The sequence below is a fragment of the Henningerozyma blattae genome, chromosome 6, assembly GCF_000315915.1.
Source record: "Henningerozyma blattae CBS 6284 chromosome 6, complete genome".
Lineage (NCBI taxonomy): Eukaryota > Fungi > Ascomycota > Saccharomycetes > Saccharomycetales > Saccharomycetaceae > Henningerozyma > Henningerozyma blattae.
This window is the reverse complement of record NC_020190.1, coordinates 530,885-550,714: the sequence shown is the minus strand read 5'-3', so window position 1 is coordinate 550,714 and position 19,830 is coordinate 530,885. Positions and strand designations below refer to the sequence as shown.

General features: G+C 33.0%; 8 protein-coding genes across 8 annotated transcripts; 4 read left to right on the top strand and 4 right to left on the bottom strand.

Moving 5' to 3' along the window:
• Position 1: 1 nt before the first annotated feature.
• Positions 2–1,060, top strand: TBLA0F02220 (uncharacterized protein; the record flags this gene model as incomplete). The annotated part of the gene is made up of 1 exon (XM_004181235.1): positions 2–1,060. The coding sequence occupies one exon, from the start codon at positions 2–4 to the stop codon at positions 1,058–1,060; it is 1,059 nt and encodes a 352-aa protein (XP_004181283.1).
• Positions 1,061–1,597: 537 nt separating this feature from the next.
• CRR1 (putative glycosylase) lies at positions 1,598–3,745 on the top strand (the record flags this gene model as incomplete). The annotated part of the gene is made up of 1 exon (XM_004181234.1): positions 1,598–3,745. One exon carries the CDS (start codon positions 1,598–1,600, stop codon positions 3,743–3,745), a length of 2,148 nt encoding a protein of 715 aa, XP_004181282.1.
• A 167-nt stretch (positions 3,746–3,912) lies between these two features.
• Positions 3,913–5,007, bottom strand: CDC123 (cell proliferation protein CDC123; the record flags this gene model as incomplete). The annotated part of the gene is made up of 1 exon (XM_004181233.1): positions 3,913–5,007. The coding sequence occupies one exon, from the start codon at positions 5,005–5,007 to the stop codon at positions 3,913–3,915; it is 1,095 nt and encodes a 364-aa protein (XP_004181281.1).
• A 665-nt stretch (positions 5,008–5,672) lies between these two features.
• Positions 5,673–7,265, top strand: CCT4 (chaperonin-containing T-complex subunit CCT4; the record flags this gene model as incomplete). Its single annotated transcript, XM_004181232.1, has 1 exon — positions 5,673–7,265. One exon carries the CDS (start codon positions 5,673–5,675, stop codon positions 7,263–7,265), a length of 1,593 nt encoding a protein of 530 aa, XP_004181280.1.
• Positions 7,266–7,856: 591 nt separating this feature from the next.
• On the top strand, positions 7,857–9,914 carry BPL1 (biotin--[acetyl-CoA-carboxylase] ligase BPL1; the record flags this gene model as incomplete). Its single annotated transcript, XM_004181231.1, has 1 exon — positions 7,857–9,914. The coding sequence occupies one exon, from the start codon at positions 7,857–7,859 to the stop codon at positions 9,912–9,914; it is 2,058 nt and encodes a 685-aa protein (XP_004181279.1).
• A 270-nt stretch (positions 9,915–10,184) lies between these two features.
• On the bottom strand, positions 10,185–15,365 carry RPO21 (DNA-directed RNA polymerase II subunit RPB1; the record flags this gene model as incomplete). Its single annotated transcript, XM_004181230.1, has 1 exon — positions 10,185–15,365. One exon carries the CDS (start codon positions 15,363–15,365, stop codon positions 10,185–10,187), a length of 5,181 nt encoding a protein of 1,726 aa, XP_004181278.1.
• A 1,414-nt stretch (positions 15,366–16,779) lies between these two features.
• On the bottom strand, positions 16,780–17,484 carry SCM3 (Scm3p; the record flags this gene model as incomplete). The annotated part of the gene is made up of 1 exon (XM_004181229.1): positions 16,780–17,484. One exon carries the CDS (start codon positions 17,482–17,484, stop codon positions 16,780–16,782), a length of 705 nt encoding a protein of 234 aa, XP_004181277.1.
• Positions 17,485–17,756: 272 nt separating this feature from the next.
• Positions 17,757–18,107, bottom strand: COA4 (Coa4p; the record flags this gene model as incomplete). The annotated part of the gene is made up of 1 exon (XM_004181228.1): positions 17,757–18,107. The coding sequence occupies one exon, from the start codon at positions 18,105–18,107 to the stop codon at positions 17,757–17,759; it is 351 nt and encodes a 116-aa protein (XP_004181276.1).
• Positions 18,108–19,830: the final 1,723 nt, after the last annotated feature.

Sequence of the window (19,830 nt, the reverse complement as noted above, 5' to 3'; positions counted from 1 at the left end):
AATGCAAGCGGAAAATCCAAAAACTGAATCCCCAGACATAAATGTGTTAGTCATCGGTGCTGGTGGGGTTGGTGTAATTACTACTGTTGCTTTAACAAGAGCTAACAAATGTAACGTTCATCTGGTGATAAGGTCGGACTATAAAATTGTAAAAGAAAGGGGTTATGATATAAATTCTTGTGATTATGGTCATCTAGTAAATTGGAAGCCAAACTATTTCTATAATAATATCACCAATGCCTGTGCGTCAAATATTTTTTTCGATTATATTGTTGTAACTACAAAGAATATACCTGATGGTCCCAAGGAGGTCACAGTTCCAGCTATAATATCCCCTTTAGTCCAGTCTAATTATGGCTTAGATCCAAATAAAAACATGAACATTGTATTGATTCAAAATGGGATTGATATTGAAAAAGAAATATTTACTCGATTTAATGATCCAAAGCTAAAATTGTCTGTGTTGTCAGGAATCCAATTAATTGGATCTTCGAGGATTGCCCCAGGTGTAATTAATCAAGTTGGTCAGGATCAATTGAGTATTGGCTCTTTTAAATCGTCAGATAAAGTTGCTAATAATGCAGCACAAAAATTTGTAGAAATATACGAAAATCCAAATATTAATCATGTAGAATTTGATCCAAGAGTCAGATTTTCAAGATGGAAAAAGTTATTATACAATTCAGTTTTGAGTACAATATCTACAGTAGTAGATCTGGATACCTCTCATTGTTTTACACTTTCTTCAAAAGAATTTGATACGGAAAAAACCTTATTCAGGCCTGCAATGCATGAAATTATTGATATTGCTCAAAGTGAAAATATCATTATCGATGAGCAAATTATTGAATTTTTTATAAATGGGTCTAAAACAATGGATTACAAACCATCAATGTGCTTAGACAAGGAAAAAAATCAATTAATGGAACTAGAGGTAACATTAGGAAATCCATTAAAAATCGCAAAGAAAAATGGAATAAATACGCCCATTTTGAATCTCGTATATACTTTATTATATTTGGAACAATCAAAGATTAAACAAAAAAAGGATTCATTATAAATTAATGAAATTTTTTTTGATTTCTAGCAAGTAACTTCTATTTATAACCAAATAACTTCCGATAGGCTTATTTTAGTCTATCTTTACAGCATGTTAAAAAAATATATGATCTTTGTTCTTATATTTATTAAAATCAAGGGGGAAATAATAGTTAAAGTGTTCTGTACTTAGCAAGTTCGCTCTATTCTTCAAAATATTGATCTGTCATGTTTAAGTTGCAAAACTTCATTTATATCTGAACCCATATTTATTTTGCCTTATATTTTAGCCATATTTTTTAAGGGTACCAACTTTTTTTTTCCTATTAGCGTCAGATTTGCTATTTCGGTCAGTAAATTTATAAGTGACACAATAACTTTCCGCATTTTTTATATATACCTTAGGAATAATATGTTATTAAACAGCAAGTCAAAACTGAAGAAACAAGAGGTTAATGATAAGTTAATCTATTTTTCTTTATAATATAGTTAAAGAAAAATAAATAAATTATCTAAATTCTTTAAAAGTATTCAAGTGCACCTCAATACGATTATAGATATGAAACTGTTAATATATTTTTGGATACTCATATTTAATTTTCCTTTTGTATTTCCAATATCTCAAATTCAACCTTATATGAAAATTAAGTGTACTGATAATGAGCACTGTCCAGCTGAGTGGCCATGTTGTTCACAGTATGGCGAATGTGGGAAAGGGCCTGCGTGCGTTAATGGTTGTAATCCAAAAAACTCATTTAGTGCTGATAGTTGTTTGGCTATTCCAGCATTAATTCCTCCAATGGAGTTATCATTTGATGCCACAGCAGGTCCAAAACCAAATTTGGATGAAGATGATTATGAAGATGAGTATGAAGATGATGATGAGGATGAAGATAATGAAGAGAATGAACAAAATGAATACAATGAATACGATAATAACGAAGAAGATGAGGAAGGAAACGATGATGAAGAAGAAGAGTATAATCTAGAAGAAGATCATGAAGAAGATAATGAAGAAGATGGTGAAGAAAACGATGAGGATAATGAAGATGAGGAATATGACGGAGACGAGGGAAACTATGAAGAAAATGATGAGTATTACGAAATAGATGATGAAGATGATGAGGATGATGAGGATGATGAGGATGATGAAGATGATGAAGATGATGGCCATTATGCGATAGATGATGAAGATGATGAAGAGGAGGATTTTGAAGAAGAGAATGATGAATATGAATATATAGATCTAAAGTATAATAATTCCACACATTATGAACAAATAATGCAGAATTTTGTTGAAAACTATTCAGGAGGGTGGGAATTTATTAGAGGATTTGAATCAGAGAGTACTATGAGTATTCCTGAAGAGCCAAATTCGGATGATGACGAAGATCATTATGAATTAAGTAGATGGGGTCTAATAAGTTATCTAAAATATCTAATAGCATCCGATGAAGAAGAGGCAGAAGATATGTTAAGAGACTACAGTTTTACTCATGGGGGTTATACAAGCATTGACAATAACTCAGGGGAAATTATTTTAGGTATGCCTAAGAGAACAACAGGAAGTGTTGTTTCGTCTGCTAGATCATTTCTTTATGGTAGGGTTGAGGTTAATATGAAAACATCGAGAGGAAAAGGTGTAGTAAGTGCTATAGTTTTAATGAGTTCTATAGGTGACGAAATAGATTTCGAATTTTTAGGTGGGGAATTAAACGAAGTTCAAACAAACTATTTCTGCGAAAGGGAATTAATATATTCTAAGATGCAAAAGTCCCAAGTTCCAAGTAATACGTGGGCAAATTATCACAAGTATGAAATTGATTGGAACGAAGAACGTTTAATTTGGCTAATTGACGGTGTTCCAATTCGCACACTACATAAAGCAGAAACATGGGACGAAGGTTTAAAGAAGTTCAAGTATCCAATCACACCTATGAGATTAGAAATTGCACTCTGGCCAGGTGGAGGTGAAGGAAATCATCCTGGAACCATTGGATGGGCTGGAGGACCAATTGACTGGGAAACCTCTCCAGATATTGTTGAAAATGGACAATTTATGCTACGTGTGCACGATATGAAAATAATGCCATATCATAATGAATACGTTGAACCAATGAGGAAATGTTTACAAGACGAAAAGGGACTGGGGCCATCTCCAGTTTTAGAAGATGACGACTTTTCTCAATTAACATTTGCTTATAAAAAAGATGGGAATTCTCAAAACCAATTTGCAATTAATTGGTCATGTAACTATATTCCATACATATGGGAGCCAAAAGTACAATTTAATCCTGTTAAGCCAATATATATGAAGAAAAAGGCTAAATCACCTTCTAAAACAATTTCTAAACCTACTTCTAAAACAACTTACAAGAAGAATTCGACTGATATAAAGTTACTTGATCCAGATATTCATTTCGTTCCAGATACTCGTGCCCTAAAGAAGCTAAAAAATAATCAAGCAACTTTTAATATAACCGTTGTTAACACAACGTTTCTCAATATGACCATTGAAAACACTACATTAACCAACAAAACAATTCCTAGAACTAATATTACTAACCTAACAACAGAACGCACTAAAATTCATGAAACCCCCACCGAATTTGTTTCAAGTGGTGTTTCTTACATCAAAAATAAAAATCCATTTACAACTTTAAAGCGTTTAATATTTTTTCATTTCAGGAGAAATATATTTGATTAAACTCTACCCGATTAATGTTCTAAATGATATACCTATATATCCATCTATAGTATATATGAATACACGTATGCAGTCTATAAAAGAATTTTGAAAGATAATGCATTTTTACTTCGAAAATAAAACTATTGTGAGAACAAAATGAAAAGTTTTATTGAAATTAGGCACAACTACTCTTCTGCCGAATCACTGTCTGAATCGGTATCTGCTTCTTGTTGAGATAATAATTCTTTCCATTTTGATGCTAGCTCCTTAATAACATTTGGATCTAAACTAGCATCGACTACATCTTTGGGTACTTGGTTTTCTGAATGTTCCTTGGAAGCAAATCTTGCGACATTATTTCTTTTTACTAATCTTAATTCGTAATCACGTTCATTGTCAATATCCAAATCCATTGTAACTAGCTCATTCCAAGAAAACATCAAAGGATCTGTTGACCTGGAAAAAGTATTAATATCAATAATAAATGCTTTTTTAAAGGGTCTTGGAATATATAAATCAATGACAAAATCTTGTTCAGGGTACAGTAGTATAACTTCATCCTCTATAAATTCATCAATAGTATCTTTAAAGGTATCTGATAGGGCTTCTAAATAATCGTAGTAATTTAAATCACGCTGAGAAACACCGATTACTCTTTGATTTTTAACGAATATTCTAAATTCTAAAGCAGGATTTATATTAAACCATTGTCTTAAAACTAGTTCATATGAAGGTTTTGTGGGTGTAATTTGATCTTTATCAATACAGTCATCAAACGCATGTTCTAAGTCATAGGCAATGTAGTTTGAGGCGTTTAGAAGTAAATAAATCTCATTAACTTCATTACATTTCATGTTATTATTGGGAAGTATCCAAGTAGCATCTCTAGGAGCTGACCAATTTAATTTTGGGGTAACAGGCCCAATCTCATCGATGATATCTTTAATCCTTTGATGTAATTCTGGAAAATGAGTCAGCGGGTCTATAGGTTGTTTATATTTTCTAGTATTTTCTTCATCATCTGAGTTATCCCAATCACTATACTCATTGTCTTCATTTCTCTGGATCTTATCAGTATAGTAGGAAGAGGAATTTTTTTCAACAGGTAGCTTGATTCCATCTTGTTCTAAGTATTGGATAAATTCATCCGGTAAAGGGCTAATTATTCTAGAGGTAGGAATATGTTTTTGAAACAGTTTATACCAGTAAGAGAATGACGCATGTTCAACGGATGATTTGGATAATGGTATTTCTGATAAAGTTGTGTATTGTTGAGTCATATCGGTAAAAAATGAGCTGAGTACGAAAAGTGTCTTTTATCTTGATTCTAATCAATGAAAAAAAAACTGGACTTCAAAGCTTGTTAAACTGTTATAGTTAACGGTCTTGATAAAATTGTATATATATTATTAATATTCGTGAAGAACGCATGTGAATATTTTTAAGAAATTCTACCTAACCTCATCATTATTGATCTCAGAATTTTTCGCGAGAATTCATTTAAGCTATTTGAAAATGATTAAATAATAATAATGAAAAAGATTAAAACCACTACACGTATTTAAACAAAAATTAACTATAAGTATATATCAAGTCTAATCTAAGTAATATGCTGAACTGTTTATATTTATTAATAAATACCATAGTAATAATACATACAAATATCTATAGATCGCCAGTCTTAAGTCTTGTCTCTTAAAAATATTTTTAAACACGTGATAGGTTCCCGGAAAAGTTTTTGCCACCATCAAATTTGAGTAAAGTAAAATTAAAGATATTATTTATCAAAACATTGTAAAATATATACATTTAGCTAACATATACTTTGAGAATCAAGACGATTAAGGGTTGCATTTGTTCTATATTGCACAATTTGTATTTTAATTCTGAATTATTATCTAAATTGCTATAATTCTGACACCATCTAAAAGAAAATATAGTGAAAATGGCAACCGCCGTCAAGAATCCTTCTAATGCTACTTTTAAAAGTAAAGAAAAGCCTCAAGAAGTCCGTAAGGCTAATATCATTGCTGCCCGTGCTGTAGCAGATGCCATTCGTACTTCTCTAGGACCAAAAGGTATGGATAAGATGATCAAAACTTCACGTGGTGAAGTTATCATTTCTAATGATGGTCATACTATTTTGAAACAAATGGCTATTTTACATCCAGTTGCTAAAATGTTAGTTGAAGTTTCTGCTGCTCAAGATGCAGAAGCTGGTGATGGTACTACTTCTGTTGTTATCTTAACTGGTGCCTTGTTGGGTGCTGCAGAAAGACTTTTGAATAAAGGTATTCATCCTACTATAATTGCAGAATCTTTTCAAAGGGCTTCGAAAAGAGCTGTTGAAATTTTATTACAAATGTCACATAAGATTTCATTAAGTGATAGAGATGCATTGATTCGTGCTGCAACAACCTCTTTAAGTTCCAAGATTGTATCCCAATACTCTACCTGCTTAGCTCCATTGGCCGTTGATACAGTTTTAAGCATTACCTCTGAGGAATCGAAAAATGTGGATTTAAATGATATCAGGTTGATTAAAAAGGTTGGTGGTACAATTGATGATACTGAAATGATAGATGGTGTTGTGCTGACACAGAATGTCGTTAAAACAGCTGGTGGGCCAACTAGAATGGAAAAAGCCAGGGTAGGTTTAATTCAATTTCAAATATCTCCTCCAAAACCAGACACTGAAAATAATATTGTTGTAAGTGATTATAGACAAATGGACAAAATTTTAAAAGAAGAAAGAGCTTATTTATTAAACATCTGTAAGAAGATTAAAAAGGTGAAATGTAACGTTTTGTTAATTCAAAAGTCTATCCTAAGAGATGCTGTTAATGATTTAGCATTACATTTCTTATCCAAGTTGAATATTATGGTGGTTAAAGATATTGAAAGAGAAGAAATTGACTTCTTATCAAAAAGTTTAGGGTGCAAGCCTATCGCGGATGTCGAACTTTTCACAGAAGATAGGTTGGGTACTGTTGATTTGGTTGAAGAAATTGAGAGCGATGGATCTAATATTGTTAAATTAACTGGTATCAAAAATAATAATGCTAAGCCAACTGTCTCTGTAGTTATCCGTGGTGCAAACCGTCTAATTTTAGATGAAACAGAGCGTTCTTTACATGATGCTTTATGTGTCATCCGCTGTCTAGTTAAGGAACGCGGTTTAATTGCTGGTGGTGGTGCTCCTGAAATCGAAGTTTCTCGTATATTAACTGCAGAATCCCGTAAAATGGAAGGTGTTGAAGCTTTTATCTGGCAAGAATTTGCTCAGGCATTAGAAGTTATACCTACTACTCTAGCCGAAAATGCTGGCTTGAATAGTATTAAGGTTGTAACTGAATTACGTTCTAAGCATGCATCTGGTGAAGTAAACGATGGTATTTCAGTTAGACGTTCTGGTACTACAAATACTTTCGAGGAGCATATTCTACAGCCTGTGCTAGTTAGTACAAGTGCCGTTACTCTTGCATCTGAATGCGTTAAGTCTATTCTACGTATTGATGATATTACTTTTAGCCGTTAATCCCAAAATGTACATTTAGTTTTATATATCTTAATTTCTATATAATAATAAACCCACCATTCTCTTTTCGATTTAAAGTTATACGCAGTAAAAAGCAAAAACTACACTGCAAATAATTGCCAAAATAACCGCCTGTATCGCAAATCTAATTAAATTATTTCCCATTAAGTATGTAAACAAATTTAAGGTCAAGTTCTTATAAAATTGATAAACTTATTATTTGCTGAAATATTAACGATTAGGTTTCTCATTTTCCATTTAGTCATGGCTACATGACTGCTCGGAATTCGCGATAACTAGTTTCAGGCCGATTGATACCAAAAGATTGTCTGAAAAAGGAAGTCGAACTCAAATGAAAGTTTTTAATAGTTGTATTAAAAGATTTCTGCTGGAAAAAGCATAAACACTAATGTTTCAACGAATTTTTATTAAATATTTAGCACATTGGCTTAGCATAAATATAGCACATTAATTCTTCTATTGAAAATTTTCAAATCTGCCAATCCTGAAAAATTATTAAAAGAAAAAGAAATTTCATTCATTTCAAATATTGTGTCGTACAAGTTAGTCACAGAGTATATTAGGCGAGCTATGAATGTACTAGTTTATAATGGCGATGGTACTACACCAGGCTCGGTTAAACATACTGTAGAAACTCTTCGTCATTTTTTGGAACCCTATTATGCTGTTAGTACGGTAAATGCAAAAATTTTAAAGATGGAGCCATGGACTTCAAAGGCTGCTGCAATAGTTTTTCCAGGTGGTGCTGATTTACCATACGTTGCTGATTGTGACCCTGTTATTTCTGTCATAAAAAGATTTGTGGAGAATGGCGGTGTATATATTGGTTTTTGTGCTGGTGGTTACTTTGGGACAAGTAGAGTGGAATTTGCTCAAGGTGATCCATCAATGGAAATAACTGGGCCAAGAAAGTTGAAATTTTTTCCTGGTATTGGAAGAGGTCCGGCATATAGTGGTTTTCAGTACAATAGTGAAAAGAATGCAAAAGCTATCATTCTTAAAGTTTCGGATGGCTCTAGTTTTAAAACGTATTTTAACGGCGGTCCCTTATTTGTTGATGCTGAGACGTATGATAATGTTGAAATTTTAGCTACATTTCCTGAGCCAACAGATGTCAATGGTTTTAGCACATCGGATAAAAGAACGGATGCGGCAGCGGTGGTTTTATCCACTGTTGGTAAAGGTAAGGCACTTTTAGTTGGTGCTCATCCAGAATTTATTCCACGTCTTCTGAAAAAGTCAAAAAATGTAGATTTTCCACCTAAGTTATTAAAAACATTGGAGGAACATGAAACTTCTAGGTTAAACTTTATGAAATATATTATTTCTAAAGCAGGATTACATTGTAATAATAGTGTACTTTCTGCTAGTAACCCAAATTTAACACCTATATTAGTTTCATCATTGCCACTCAGACGTTCAATATTAAACAAATTCGAGGAAACTCTATTTAATATATCTAACTCAAATATTTCCCCGTATACTCCTTTTAAGGTTTCTGGAACTACCGATGACTTCGAGATATTTCATGGCCTTCTAAAATCCTTTAATAAGGCACAAGGCACATTAATTGATCAAGAACCCGATGAAGTTGCTAAAACAATCATCTTCCCAGATATTGATGAAAATATTCCATCTGTGGCATATACACCAAATTTTGATATTCAAAAATATTTTAATGCTCTAAATCCTTCTAACACAGTTGGCTCTGTCATAATGTACGGTGAAGTCGTTACTTCAACTTCTTCGCTGTTGAATAATAATAAAGTCTTACTAGAATCATTACCAGATAATTCAGTTTTACATGTAGGTACGATTCAAGTATCTGGTTCTGGTAGGAGTGGGAATACATGGATCAATCCTAAGGGTGTATCTGCCTCTACTGCAGTAATATCTTTGCCATATACTTCAGCATCAACTCAAAAGCCGGTATCTATAGTTTTCATTCAGTATTTATCTATGCTGGCATATACTAAGGCTATTTTATCATATGCACCTGGCTTCGAAGATTTACCTGTTCGTATAAAATGGCCAAATGATATGTATGCTCTAGATCCAAAATATTACAAGGCAAATAATATCCAATTGTTAGGTAAGGGTGTGCACACATTGGCGCCTTTAACTGATATTGAGCCAGCCTACTTAAAAATTGCAGGGCTATTAGTCAACACACATTTTGCTACCAAGAAGTATATTGCTCTGCTTGGGTGTGGTTTAAATATTGACAACGATGGTCCAACTACATCAGTAAATAGTTGGGTTGATCTTCTTAATGAAGAGCGTCAAATGTCAAACTTAAGTCCATTGCCGCATGTATCTGTGGAAACTTTACTTGCTAAATACATGAATAACTTTGAAATAATTCTCGACCAATTCATCAATTATGGAGTCCAACCACTTTTACCGCAGTATTATGATCTTTGGTTACACTCTAATCAAATAGTTACTCTGGGAGATTACGGTAATTCTCAGGCTAGAATTGTAGGAATTACTGAGGATTATGGTTTATTAATCGCTAAAGAACTGGAAAGTGGTAGCTTAACAAGTTTCACCGGTAAGACTTTCCATCTTCAACCAGATGGTAATTCTTTTGATATATTTAAAGGACTAATCTCTAAGAAGGTATGAGTCAATAAATAAGATAGGGAGTGGGTATGTATGTAGCCTATAGTGGATCAAATTACATAAATATGTATTTATAAGAATTTTTTTTTGGAATAACGTTTTTCGTGTATAACAATATTTATGTTAAATTAAAAATAGAAAAACATGAGAACTTTTGTGTACATATGAAAATTCGGATTATATAATATATGAAATGAAATTAAAAATTTTATTTAATGATTTTTAAGATTAATGTAGATGATAAATGGTATAGAATGAATGATTTTATGACGATTAATTATTTTTATCTGTTTGATCGTCATCGTCATCATCATCATTATTACGACTATTAGATGAAGGAGAATATGAAGGAGATCTGGGACTATAGTTTGGAGAGGTTGGGCTATAGCTAGGGGAAGTTGGAGAGTAGCTTGGGGATGTTGGGCTATAGCTGGGGGAAGTTGGAGAGTAGCTTGGAGATGTTGGAGAGTAACTGGGTGAAGTTGGCGAATAACTTGGTGATGTAGGGCTGTAACTTGGTGATGTTGGACTATAGCTTGGTGAGGTAGGACTATAGCTTGGTGAGGTAGGACTATAGCTTGGAGATGTTGGAGAGTAGGATGGAGAAGTAGGAGAGTAGGATGGAGAAGTAGGTGAATAACTTGGAGAGGTTGGTGAATAACTTGGGGAGGTTGGCGAATAACTTGGGGAGGTTGGTGAATAGCTAGGAGATGTGGGTGAGTAAGAAGGAGAAGTTGGGCTATAACTTGGGGATGTAGGGCTGTAGCTTGGCGAAGTTGGTGAGTATGCTGGTGAAGTTGGCGAATAGGCAGGTGAGGTAGCAGAAAATCCGGGGGATGAAACACTTCCAAATCCAGGAGATGCAGGAGTTTCTCCATAAGCTGTGAAAGGTGATGTTGCACTACCATAGTCACCGCCACCATACGCGGTAAATCCACCGGCCATGGCATCTGTTGAACCAGAATCGACCAATGGAGAGAACATTAATTCATCCTTAACGTCGATTTCAGTGTTGACCAGACCTGCGTCAGAGCTGTATGGAGTTTCACCACCTGCTTGGCCATCAGCTAATTCGGATACCTTTTGTTCTGGCATATACTTAACCAAAGATTCTTCATCTATCATAACATCGAAAGATCCTGTACCAATTGGAGCCATTTGACCCAAAATGACATTTTCAGATACACCACGACAATCATCTAATTCTGCAGAAGCACCAGCTTCAAACAAAATTTCCACTGTTTCTTCAAATGAACATCTCATTAGAGCACCGGTGTTGGACCTATTGAAACCATGACGTGTAACTGAAGTTAGACTACCGTTTGTTGTCATGACATCGACCAATAGAGCCATATGACGGTAGTTAACGTAGGACCCATCAGAAGCAATAACATTGTAAACTTCTTTATACAAGGCAGCACGGCCAGCTTCGATACCTAATACCTCAGTAATGTCGATAAATGAGTTGGTGTATATTCTAGAGGCGTCAACACCAGGAACAGTCATAACTTCCAACAAATTGACACCATCAGTTTCTAATACCCATTCAGGTACTTTCTCATAGGCACCAGATGTGCCTGGGATTTTTCTATCATATTTCATCATAACTACACGTTCAATATTTTCAACACCACGTAAAGTGATATTTTCTAACATGGTATTTTCTATTTTCTTCAACATATGATCTTCTTCAGCTTCAGTTTCCGCATCAAGGGCCTTAGGACGGACAACACGGCAACGTATAATTAACTTTTCGGCGTTATCTTCTGACCATATAACGAACAAATCATTTCTGAAAGTCTCTCTAATCTTTTCACCAACTTGGCCCATTGTTAAATCCTTATCATTCATAGCAGCACGATCTAATTCTAAACGTAATAACCATGGAGATTGTTGATCTAATGATTTTTCTGTTTCTTCATCCATTAAAGAGAAGTGTAACTGCATAATTTCTTCATCTTCGGCAATCACTGTTGTACGTGGATCTGGATCATAATAAATTTCTGATGCCACGGTAACACTTTTTAGTGTCGTGTGCTCAATGGCAGATCTAATTAATTTAGCTTTCTCTTGATCTGCAGCATATGCAGGTTCCAAGTAAGCAGTTAAAGATGGTGTCTTCATGTTCTTAGCAACATTTAAAATTTCCTTTAAACGTGGAACACCAGAGGTAACTTTTTTAGATGCCACACCAGCAAAATGGAAAGTATTTAGAGTCATTTGAGTGGCAGGTTCACCAATGGATTGGGCAGCCAAAACACCAACCATTTCACCAGGGTGAACAACTGAACGTAAAAATTGCGCTTCCACGTTATTCAATACCCATTGGAAGGATTGCTTATTTAATTTAAATTCTTGCAAAACTCTACGTGTTGCCAAACGTGAACGAATTAAACAGCAAAATAACGTAGTTGCATCACTTTGAGCTTTTTGCATGATTTCACTCTTATCTCTCAAGACCAATAATTTCTCTTGGAGATCTTGAACACCGTGGACAATATCTGGAATAGTTAAATCGGATGGCTTTGAATGATCAACTTTGAAGGTTTGTTGAGCATTTTGCACGATACGTTTGATATTCACAGGTAGAGGCCAGTTAGGTTCACCATCGACAAAAACAGTTCTTAGGAACGTACGATCCTTTACCAACTGTTTATATTCGACATCTAATAAGTTTTGTAATTTTAAATTACCGCTTATTTCAGCTCCAGACTCTAATAATGAAGGATTCAAAGAGTTTTCTGTATTTAATAGATCGATTCTGTATCTCTTTTCGAATGCAGCATCAGAGCCACCAATTGTATCTATGGATTGTTTTTCAATATGACCAGCATCGATACCATCCTCACCGTACACAAATTGGATAACATTACCCAAAGAGTTTCTTGTAGTACTATCATAATGTACCATAATATCTTCTAAAGCTTTAACCAGACGACGTTGAATATAACCAGTTTCTGCAGTTTTGACTGCAGTATCAATTAAACCTTCACGACCACCCATTGCATGGAAGAAGAACTCTTGAGGCGTCAAACCTCTCAAATAAGAATTTTCAACAAAACCTTTAGATTCTGGAGAATAATCATCTTTAGAGAAGTGAGGTAATGTACGGTCAACAAAACCAAAAGCAATACGTTTACCTTCAACGGATTGTTGTCCTACACAAGCAGACATTTGAGCGATATTAATGAAAGAACCTTTTGACCCAGCACTTACCATTTGTTTAACATTATTCGTATCATTTAAATTAACTTCTGCAAGACGCCCAGCTTTATCTCTTGCTTCGTTTAAGAAACGAACAACGTTATCTTCAAACGACTCACGCAATGTCATACCATGTTTAGCAGTAAGTAAATTAGCTTGTGCTTCTTTAGTGACTTCCTCGACCTTTCTTTTAGCTTCTGCAATAGTTCCTGTAATCTCTCTCATAGTTTCACCATCAGCAATTGTATCACCAATACCTGTGGAGAACCCATTATGTAAGAACCAATAATTAGTAACTTTTTGAATATTACTGAATAGTTTTGCACAAATTTGAGGACCTTTTTCTCTTGTAACAACATGAATTAAACCACCACTAGAAGACCCAACAGTTTTCTTATCAACAACACCAAAAATAATTTGGCCATCAATGATTAACATACCATTATCCTTTGGAGAAAGGAAGGTAGTGCCTTCATCGAAACGTTGTAAGTGAATACCTTTTGGAATTGCAATCGATAAGATCTGCTTACCAGACCAAAGTGGCTTAGGTTTCAAGATGGCAGGTGTTGGAATGACACCATCCCAATCTGGAACCCAGTATAATAGATTTAATACTTGATCAAATTCAATAAAGTTATCTCTTAAAGTAAGTTTTCTAATACCACATAATGTATCTTGGACAATACCCATACAAGGCTTATTAGATTGTGCAGAAACAATCTGTAATGGGACAGCACATAATTGTGAAAGTTCCGCTCTTGTTTCCTCTGATTGTGGGACATGCAAGTTCATTTCATCACCATCGAAATCCGCATTATATGGAGAAGTAACAGAAAGGTTTAATCTGAAAGTTGAAAAAGGCATTACTCGAACTCTATGTGCCATCATAGACATTTTATGTAAAGAAGGTTGACGATTGAAAAGAACAGGGTCATTATCCATTATATGACGTTCAACTTTCCAGCCGTATTGTAACTGTATATCACCAGCTCTCTTACTGTATCTTAAGTCAATACGATCACCATTATCACGAATGACATACTTTGCACCAGGGTGTTCATTTGGACCATTACGTACTAAATGCGTTAGACGATCGATATTGTATGGAGTGACAACTTCAGGGTACGTAAGAGTTTTGGCAATTGATTTTGGAACACCAACTTGATCCAGTTCTAAATTAGGGTCACCTGAAATAACAGTTCTTGCGGAAAAGTCTACACGCTTACCCATTAGATTACCTCTAATACGCCCTTCCTTACCCTTTAAACGAGCACGAATGGATTTAACAGGACGTCCTGATTTCTGTAAAGCTTGAGGTTGGCCTGCAATATCATTATCCATATAAGTTGCCACATGAAATTGTAGCAAACTTTCAGCTTCTTCAATTGCGTGATGTGGGGCCCCATTGTGCTCTAATGTCTCTAAACTAATATTTGCTTTTAAGATATCTGCTAATTTAAATGTTAAATCATCTTCACCTCTCTGAGATTCATTAAATGAAATAGATGGACGTACTGGTGGTGGTGGAACAGGTAAAACAGTCAAGAACATCCATTCGGGGCGTGAAAATTCTTCATTAAAACCCATTGCAATCGAATCTTCTGGAGAAATGTGTTTAAAAATGTTTAAAATTTCTTCTGTGCTTAAAATTCTTTGTTCTGGTTCATCGCCATCACTTGTATTTTTTTCTTTTTTCCAACTACCGACTAATTTCAACCCATCCTTACGTACAGTAGGTTGTGCATTACCACAACCACCTCTTGATACTAACTGAGTTGGATCATGTTCCGATGGAACATCGGTATCACAAATCATTTTTGTCTTACATAAACTCCAAATAGCATTAAACCTCTTCTTGGAATCTTTTATTTTCAGAATTTGTCTCATTTGTTCATTATGTTCATCAAGTAGCAGTTTACCACAGTGCATACATATACATTCACATACTTTTTTAATTTTTGAAATAAAACCAATGTGGAAAACAGGTTTGGCCAAATCAATGTGGCCAAAATGGCCAGGACATTCATTCATCCCCTCTTGACAAGTTTGACATTTCAAATTACGGTCTATTGAACCTAATCTTGGATCGTTCAAACCACCAATTTTTGCTCTTGTCTGTGTTTCATCCATTGTTTCAGGAAATCTAATTTTTGCTACACTAATGGCTCGAATTTCTTCTGGTGAGAAAAGACCGAATTGAACTTCCTTAATGGTACGTAGAGGAGCACTGGAATATTGTTGGCCAACCATTTTGTTTTGTGATTAATAAGATGAAGAATTGTAAAATATTTTTTTTGTTTTAATGTTATTTTCTGAATGTTTAATAAATTTAAAAATAAAATAAGAAAATGTCTAGAGATTTTGATGTTATTGTTGCTGATATAATTGGAAGTGACAAAAGTTTTATTTTCAAAGGTATATTAAAAATAAATGTTTATGATCTAATGTTAAAAATGAGAATTAAGAGCAAATGAACTTTTGTGTATTTTTTAAAATGAATAGAAAAATAATATAGTATGATTGTCTTTCAATATTTTTTTTTGAATTCTTAAAACGAAAAAATGATAAAAAAATAGAGAGATGTGAGATTAAACTTAATTTTTCTAACTGATAACAGGATTGAAAATATAAGATAAAATGTAAAAAGTAATACAATTAATTAAACAAAATAGCTCTCTTGAAAGGAAAAGTTAAAATTTATGCCGAAATGAATTGTAAAAAAATAATAAGTGTTACAATAAAATTGAAGTTACTCTATTGGATTAATAATTATTGAAAAAAATTAATGTGATGTAGAAAAAATTTGCTTAGTTCGAATCAAATGTTTTAAACTGGACTAGAAACACACAATTTAAGTTATGATATTTCTTAATGTCTATTTATCGATGAATTCTTCTTTTTATAGATATTTACTCTCCAATAAAAAAAATAAAAAGAAAAAAAATTCAGTAAAATGAAAATACCAAAAAAATAGTGATTAAGAGTCTTGATTGATTTCTTAAAATTAAAATACAGAATAGGATGAATAGTAAACCAAACTAATAATTACAGATGAAAACTTTCAAATTAGAGTTATGAAAGAATGAATCGTGAAGAAAAGATAATGGATACTGAAGGGGATTTGTCTTATCAAGTATATATGTAATAAAACGTAATTGATAATAGATAGATTTGTTTTTTTTTTGACTTTTTAAAAATTAAATACTATAATATATCAAATAGACAGTACGAATAATTATATTGAATGGTAATATTATTTTCGTTTTTTGGGGAACCAAATAAAGTATGACTAAATGGGTAAGCTTAGTGCTAAACAATACGATAAATGGAATGGATGTAATTAAAATTGAACAATTTCACCCTCACTTGTACAATTTATAATACAAAATGGCTGTACTTATGTGTCAGGGGAATGATTGAAGATATATGCTCATTTTATTTAATTAGCATCTTTTTTTTTCACTTCATTTTTTTTTCCATGTTTATTTTGCCACTACCATATTAATTATTTCGGTCAATTTTTGGACGAAAAAAAGACGAAAAATCCATAATATTCGTGTCGCGTGACACTCATTATGGGCGGGTAATTCTATAGATCATGGAGTATTAAATAAGATACATAAATGGTCTTAATCAGAGTAAATCCACTATCTAGAAAGTAGCATTATGTGTCACTTAAAGATTTAGTTGGACTGACCATTGAAAGTTCATCACCATCATCGCCGTCGTTATCAGTATCAACATTCTCATCCACTTCTACTGCACCATCATCATCCTCATCTTCTTCCCCACTTTCCTGCCAAATGCTATATTCATCACCATATTTTTTATCCTCTTGAATATTTATTATATCCATCAAAGTACTATTATATCTAATTGAATGATTATATCCTGATTTAGTATTGCTATTTTTATCTCGGCTACCGTTTTGATATATTAATCCCATTGGACTAGAGTTAGAATCCGATTGATTAATATTTTGAACGTGACCATTATTTTCGACAATTTCACCTGTTTTCAGATCAATCAAGTCCCCTTGATCTGTTAGATTCTCATACTTATCTATTATTTTTAACCAAGTATCTTTCATATTTTTATCGGCCAATTTGTGCCTTTCCATTACCTGATCATCTGACAACTTCGGTATTGGTTTATTTTCTTTTGACTTAATATATGTGATACCATTTCTTGTGGCAATTATTTTTTTGACGGAAGATGGTTTTGATTTTTTGGTTTTAGATATTGAATTTTTTCCTTTGATATTAGTTTTATTGTTCTTATTATTCAAAAGTCCTTTAAAGGCCCCGTGTAACAGCTTCAGGGACACGAGATTAGCATCTTTTTTCTTGCTAACAGATTTCTTGGACATTATTCATACATATATCAACTGAGTATTCCAAAGACGAATAAAAAATGAAGGAAAAAAATAAAGTAATGCAGCTAGCTTTAGATAGGAAAAGTAAGAATATACCGTTATTATTCCTCATATTAAAGATTCGGAACGCGTAAGAAAAAATAGTGCATAAAAAAAGAAACGATGAAGATGAAAAATAAAAAAAATAAAAAGAAAATAGAAAAAAAGTAAACTAAAAAAGCAGCATAAAGGTCGATAAAAACAGTTTTTTCAAAAAGAATATAGCATCACTTTTTCTCACTTGATGTCATATCCGTCGTAGGATTTAGAGATGTTTGCAGAATATCAGAAGTAGTCACAAATTTACTATCACTCTTCGGTATATCATCTCTATCAATGGTAGGAACTCTATCCCTATTACCCTTTATTTCCCAACATCTTCTAAAGGCTTGCATCTCTAGCATGCACTTTCTCCAATCATTTGTTTCAGCATGGCATAATTGTAAAGCCAAGTTTTCTATGTAGCAGCCAGTATCATCAATTCTCGTATCCCAGTTGTCCTTTTCAGTATCTGAGACCATATCTTTGTACTCTTCAAGTGCATCATTGTAATATTTCGATTTATTTATATTTGACATATTGTTATTAATTATTATTAATCTTGTTTGTTTATTGCCTGTCTAATTGTTTACTTTCAAGACCATTCCCCTTTTTGCATTGAATTGAATTGAGAAATTTATAGTACAATTTTTTCGGTATTCCTAGGTAATTAAGGGAGGTCAATAAATAAAAATTAAAAAAAATAATTAAAAAAAAAAATAAAACATAGTTATTTATCATTCAACCAATCTCTAAGAACCCTAGTCTATTGATACAATTGAAGTTTTAATAAGTAAATATAACTAATAGACGTAAAATATTACGTACTAAAGGGTGTTTTTATAGAACCGATTTTCCTTGGCTTATAAATGACATCCATTTTTTGCAAAACAATATGAATATTTTCTCTATTTTTTTCATATATTTGATAAAAATTATAGAAATAATCCATATTGAAAGCCTGGTAATAGTGTTGAAAGGATATATCTTAAGTTCTACAAAAGCATAGCTTCTTAAGCAATATTTTACGACACTGCTTTTATTTTTAGATTACTTAAATCTTGCCATGGATCTTCTTGAATAATTAGTGTTCGTAATTCATTTATTATCTACTTCACAACTTGTTCGTTATCACTTATTTAAATATTTTTTTGTATTTACATTGTTCTAATTATATATGTTTCAGTTTCTTTTGTCTACGATTGGAAAACAGCTGTTCACACCAAAACATAAAACATATAAGAAAAAATTACTTTTACATAATAAAAGTCAAAATATTACTTTCTTACTACATTAATACCATACCACTTCTTACTACCAAATCTATCTTGATACAGCCGCCCAACCCTAAGCTGCCCCAGTCTTACCCGCGATGACCCAAAACAGCAAATAAAAGCACGTGCACATACCCGTTGAAGACTTCCAGCCTATCCTGCCGTGTCCCATGATGTCCCGCGTCCCGCCACTTTTCCCACCAAAAAATAATAAAGAAAATAAAAAAATTTGCCCCCGAAAAGAAAAACACGTCGCCTTCAGTGCCTCAGAAACGTTCGTACCACCAGCCTAAAATAGAACACGAACCACCATTTAGTATGAGCCACGGAATTACAGACAGAGAGAAGAAACAAACAAACAAACGAGTAAGCTCAATAATTATTATGCTCAATTCGTAAAATGAAACTTGAAAATTGTAATTTGTAATTGAAACCTGAAATTGAAACTTGAGATTGAAATCGAAAACAACTAGCTTCATCAACCTAGACAAACACAGAAACAAACTCAAGGTTAATTGTTGCAAAATTCGAAATTCGAAATTCGAAACTCGAAAATTATTCTCCATCAAATCAATTAATCCATAGACTCCAGATTAATCGATCCAGCAAAAAAAAATATTGTGATATATTTTGATTCCCTTCGATTCAATTCTTTTAATGGATATATTGTTAAATAACTCTAGAATATATTTATAAATATATATACATATTCAGATATTTTGAATTTCAATTGTATTATACTTTTTTTTGACACCCTAGAAACCTACGAAAAGAGTTTTAAGCTTGTTTCAGCAGAAAAAACACACACTTTATTGGGATTAAAATCACTCGAATATATTATTCTTTTTTTTTTTATTTTTGCATTATCATTATCGTTTTTGGTGTGGGATTAGAAAACTAGATTCATTATTATTATTATTATTATTATTATTATTATTATTATTACTTTCTTCTTTAGAATTCCTTCACTTTCAATAAAAAGTTCATC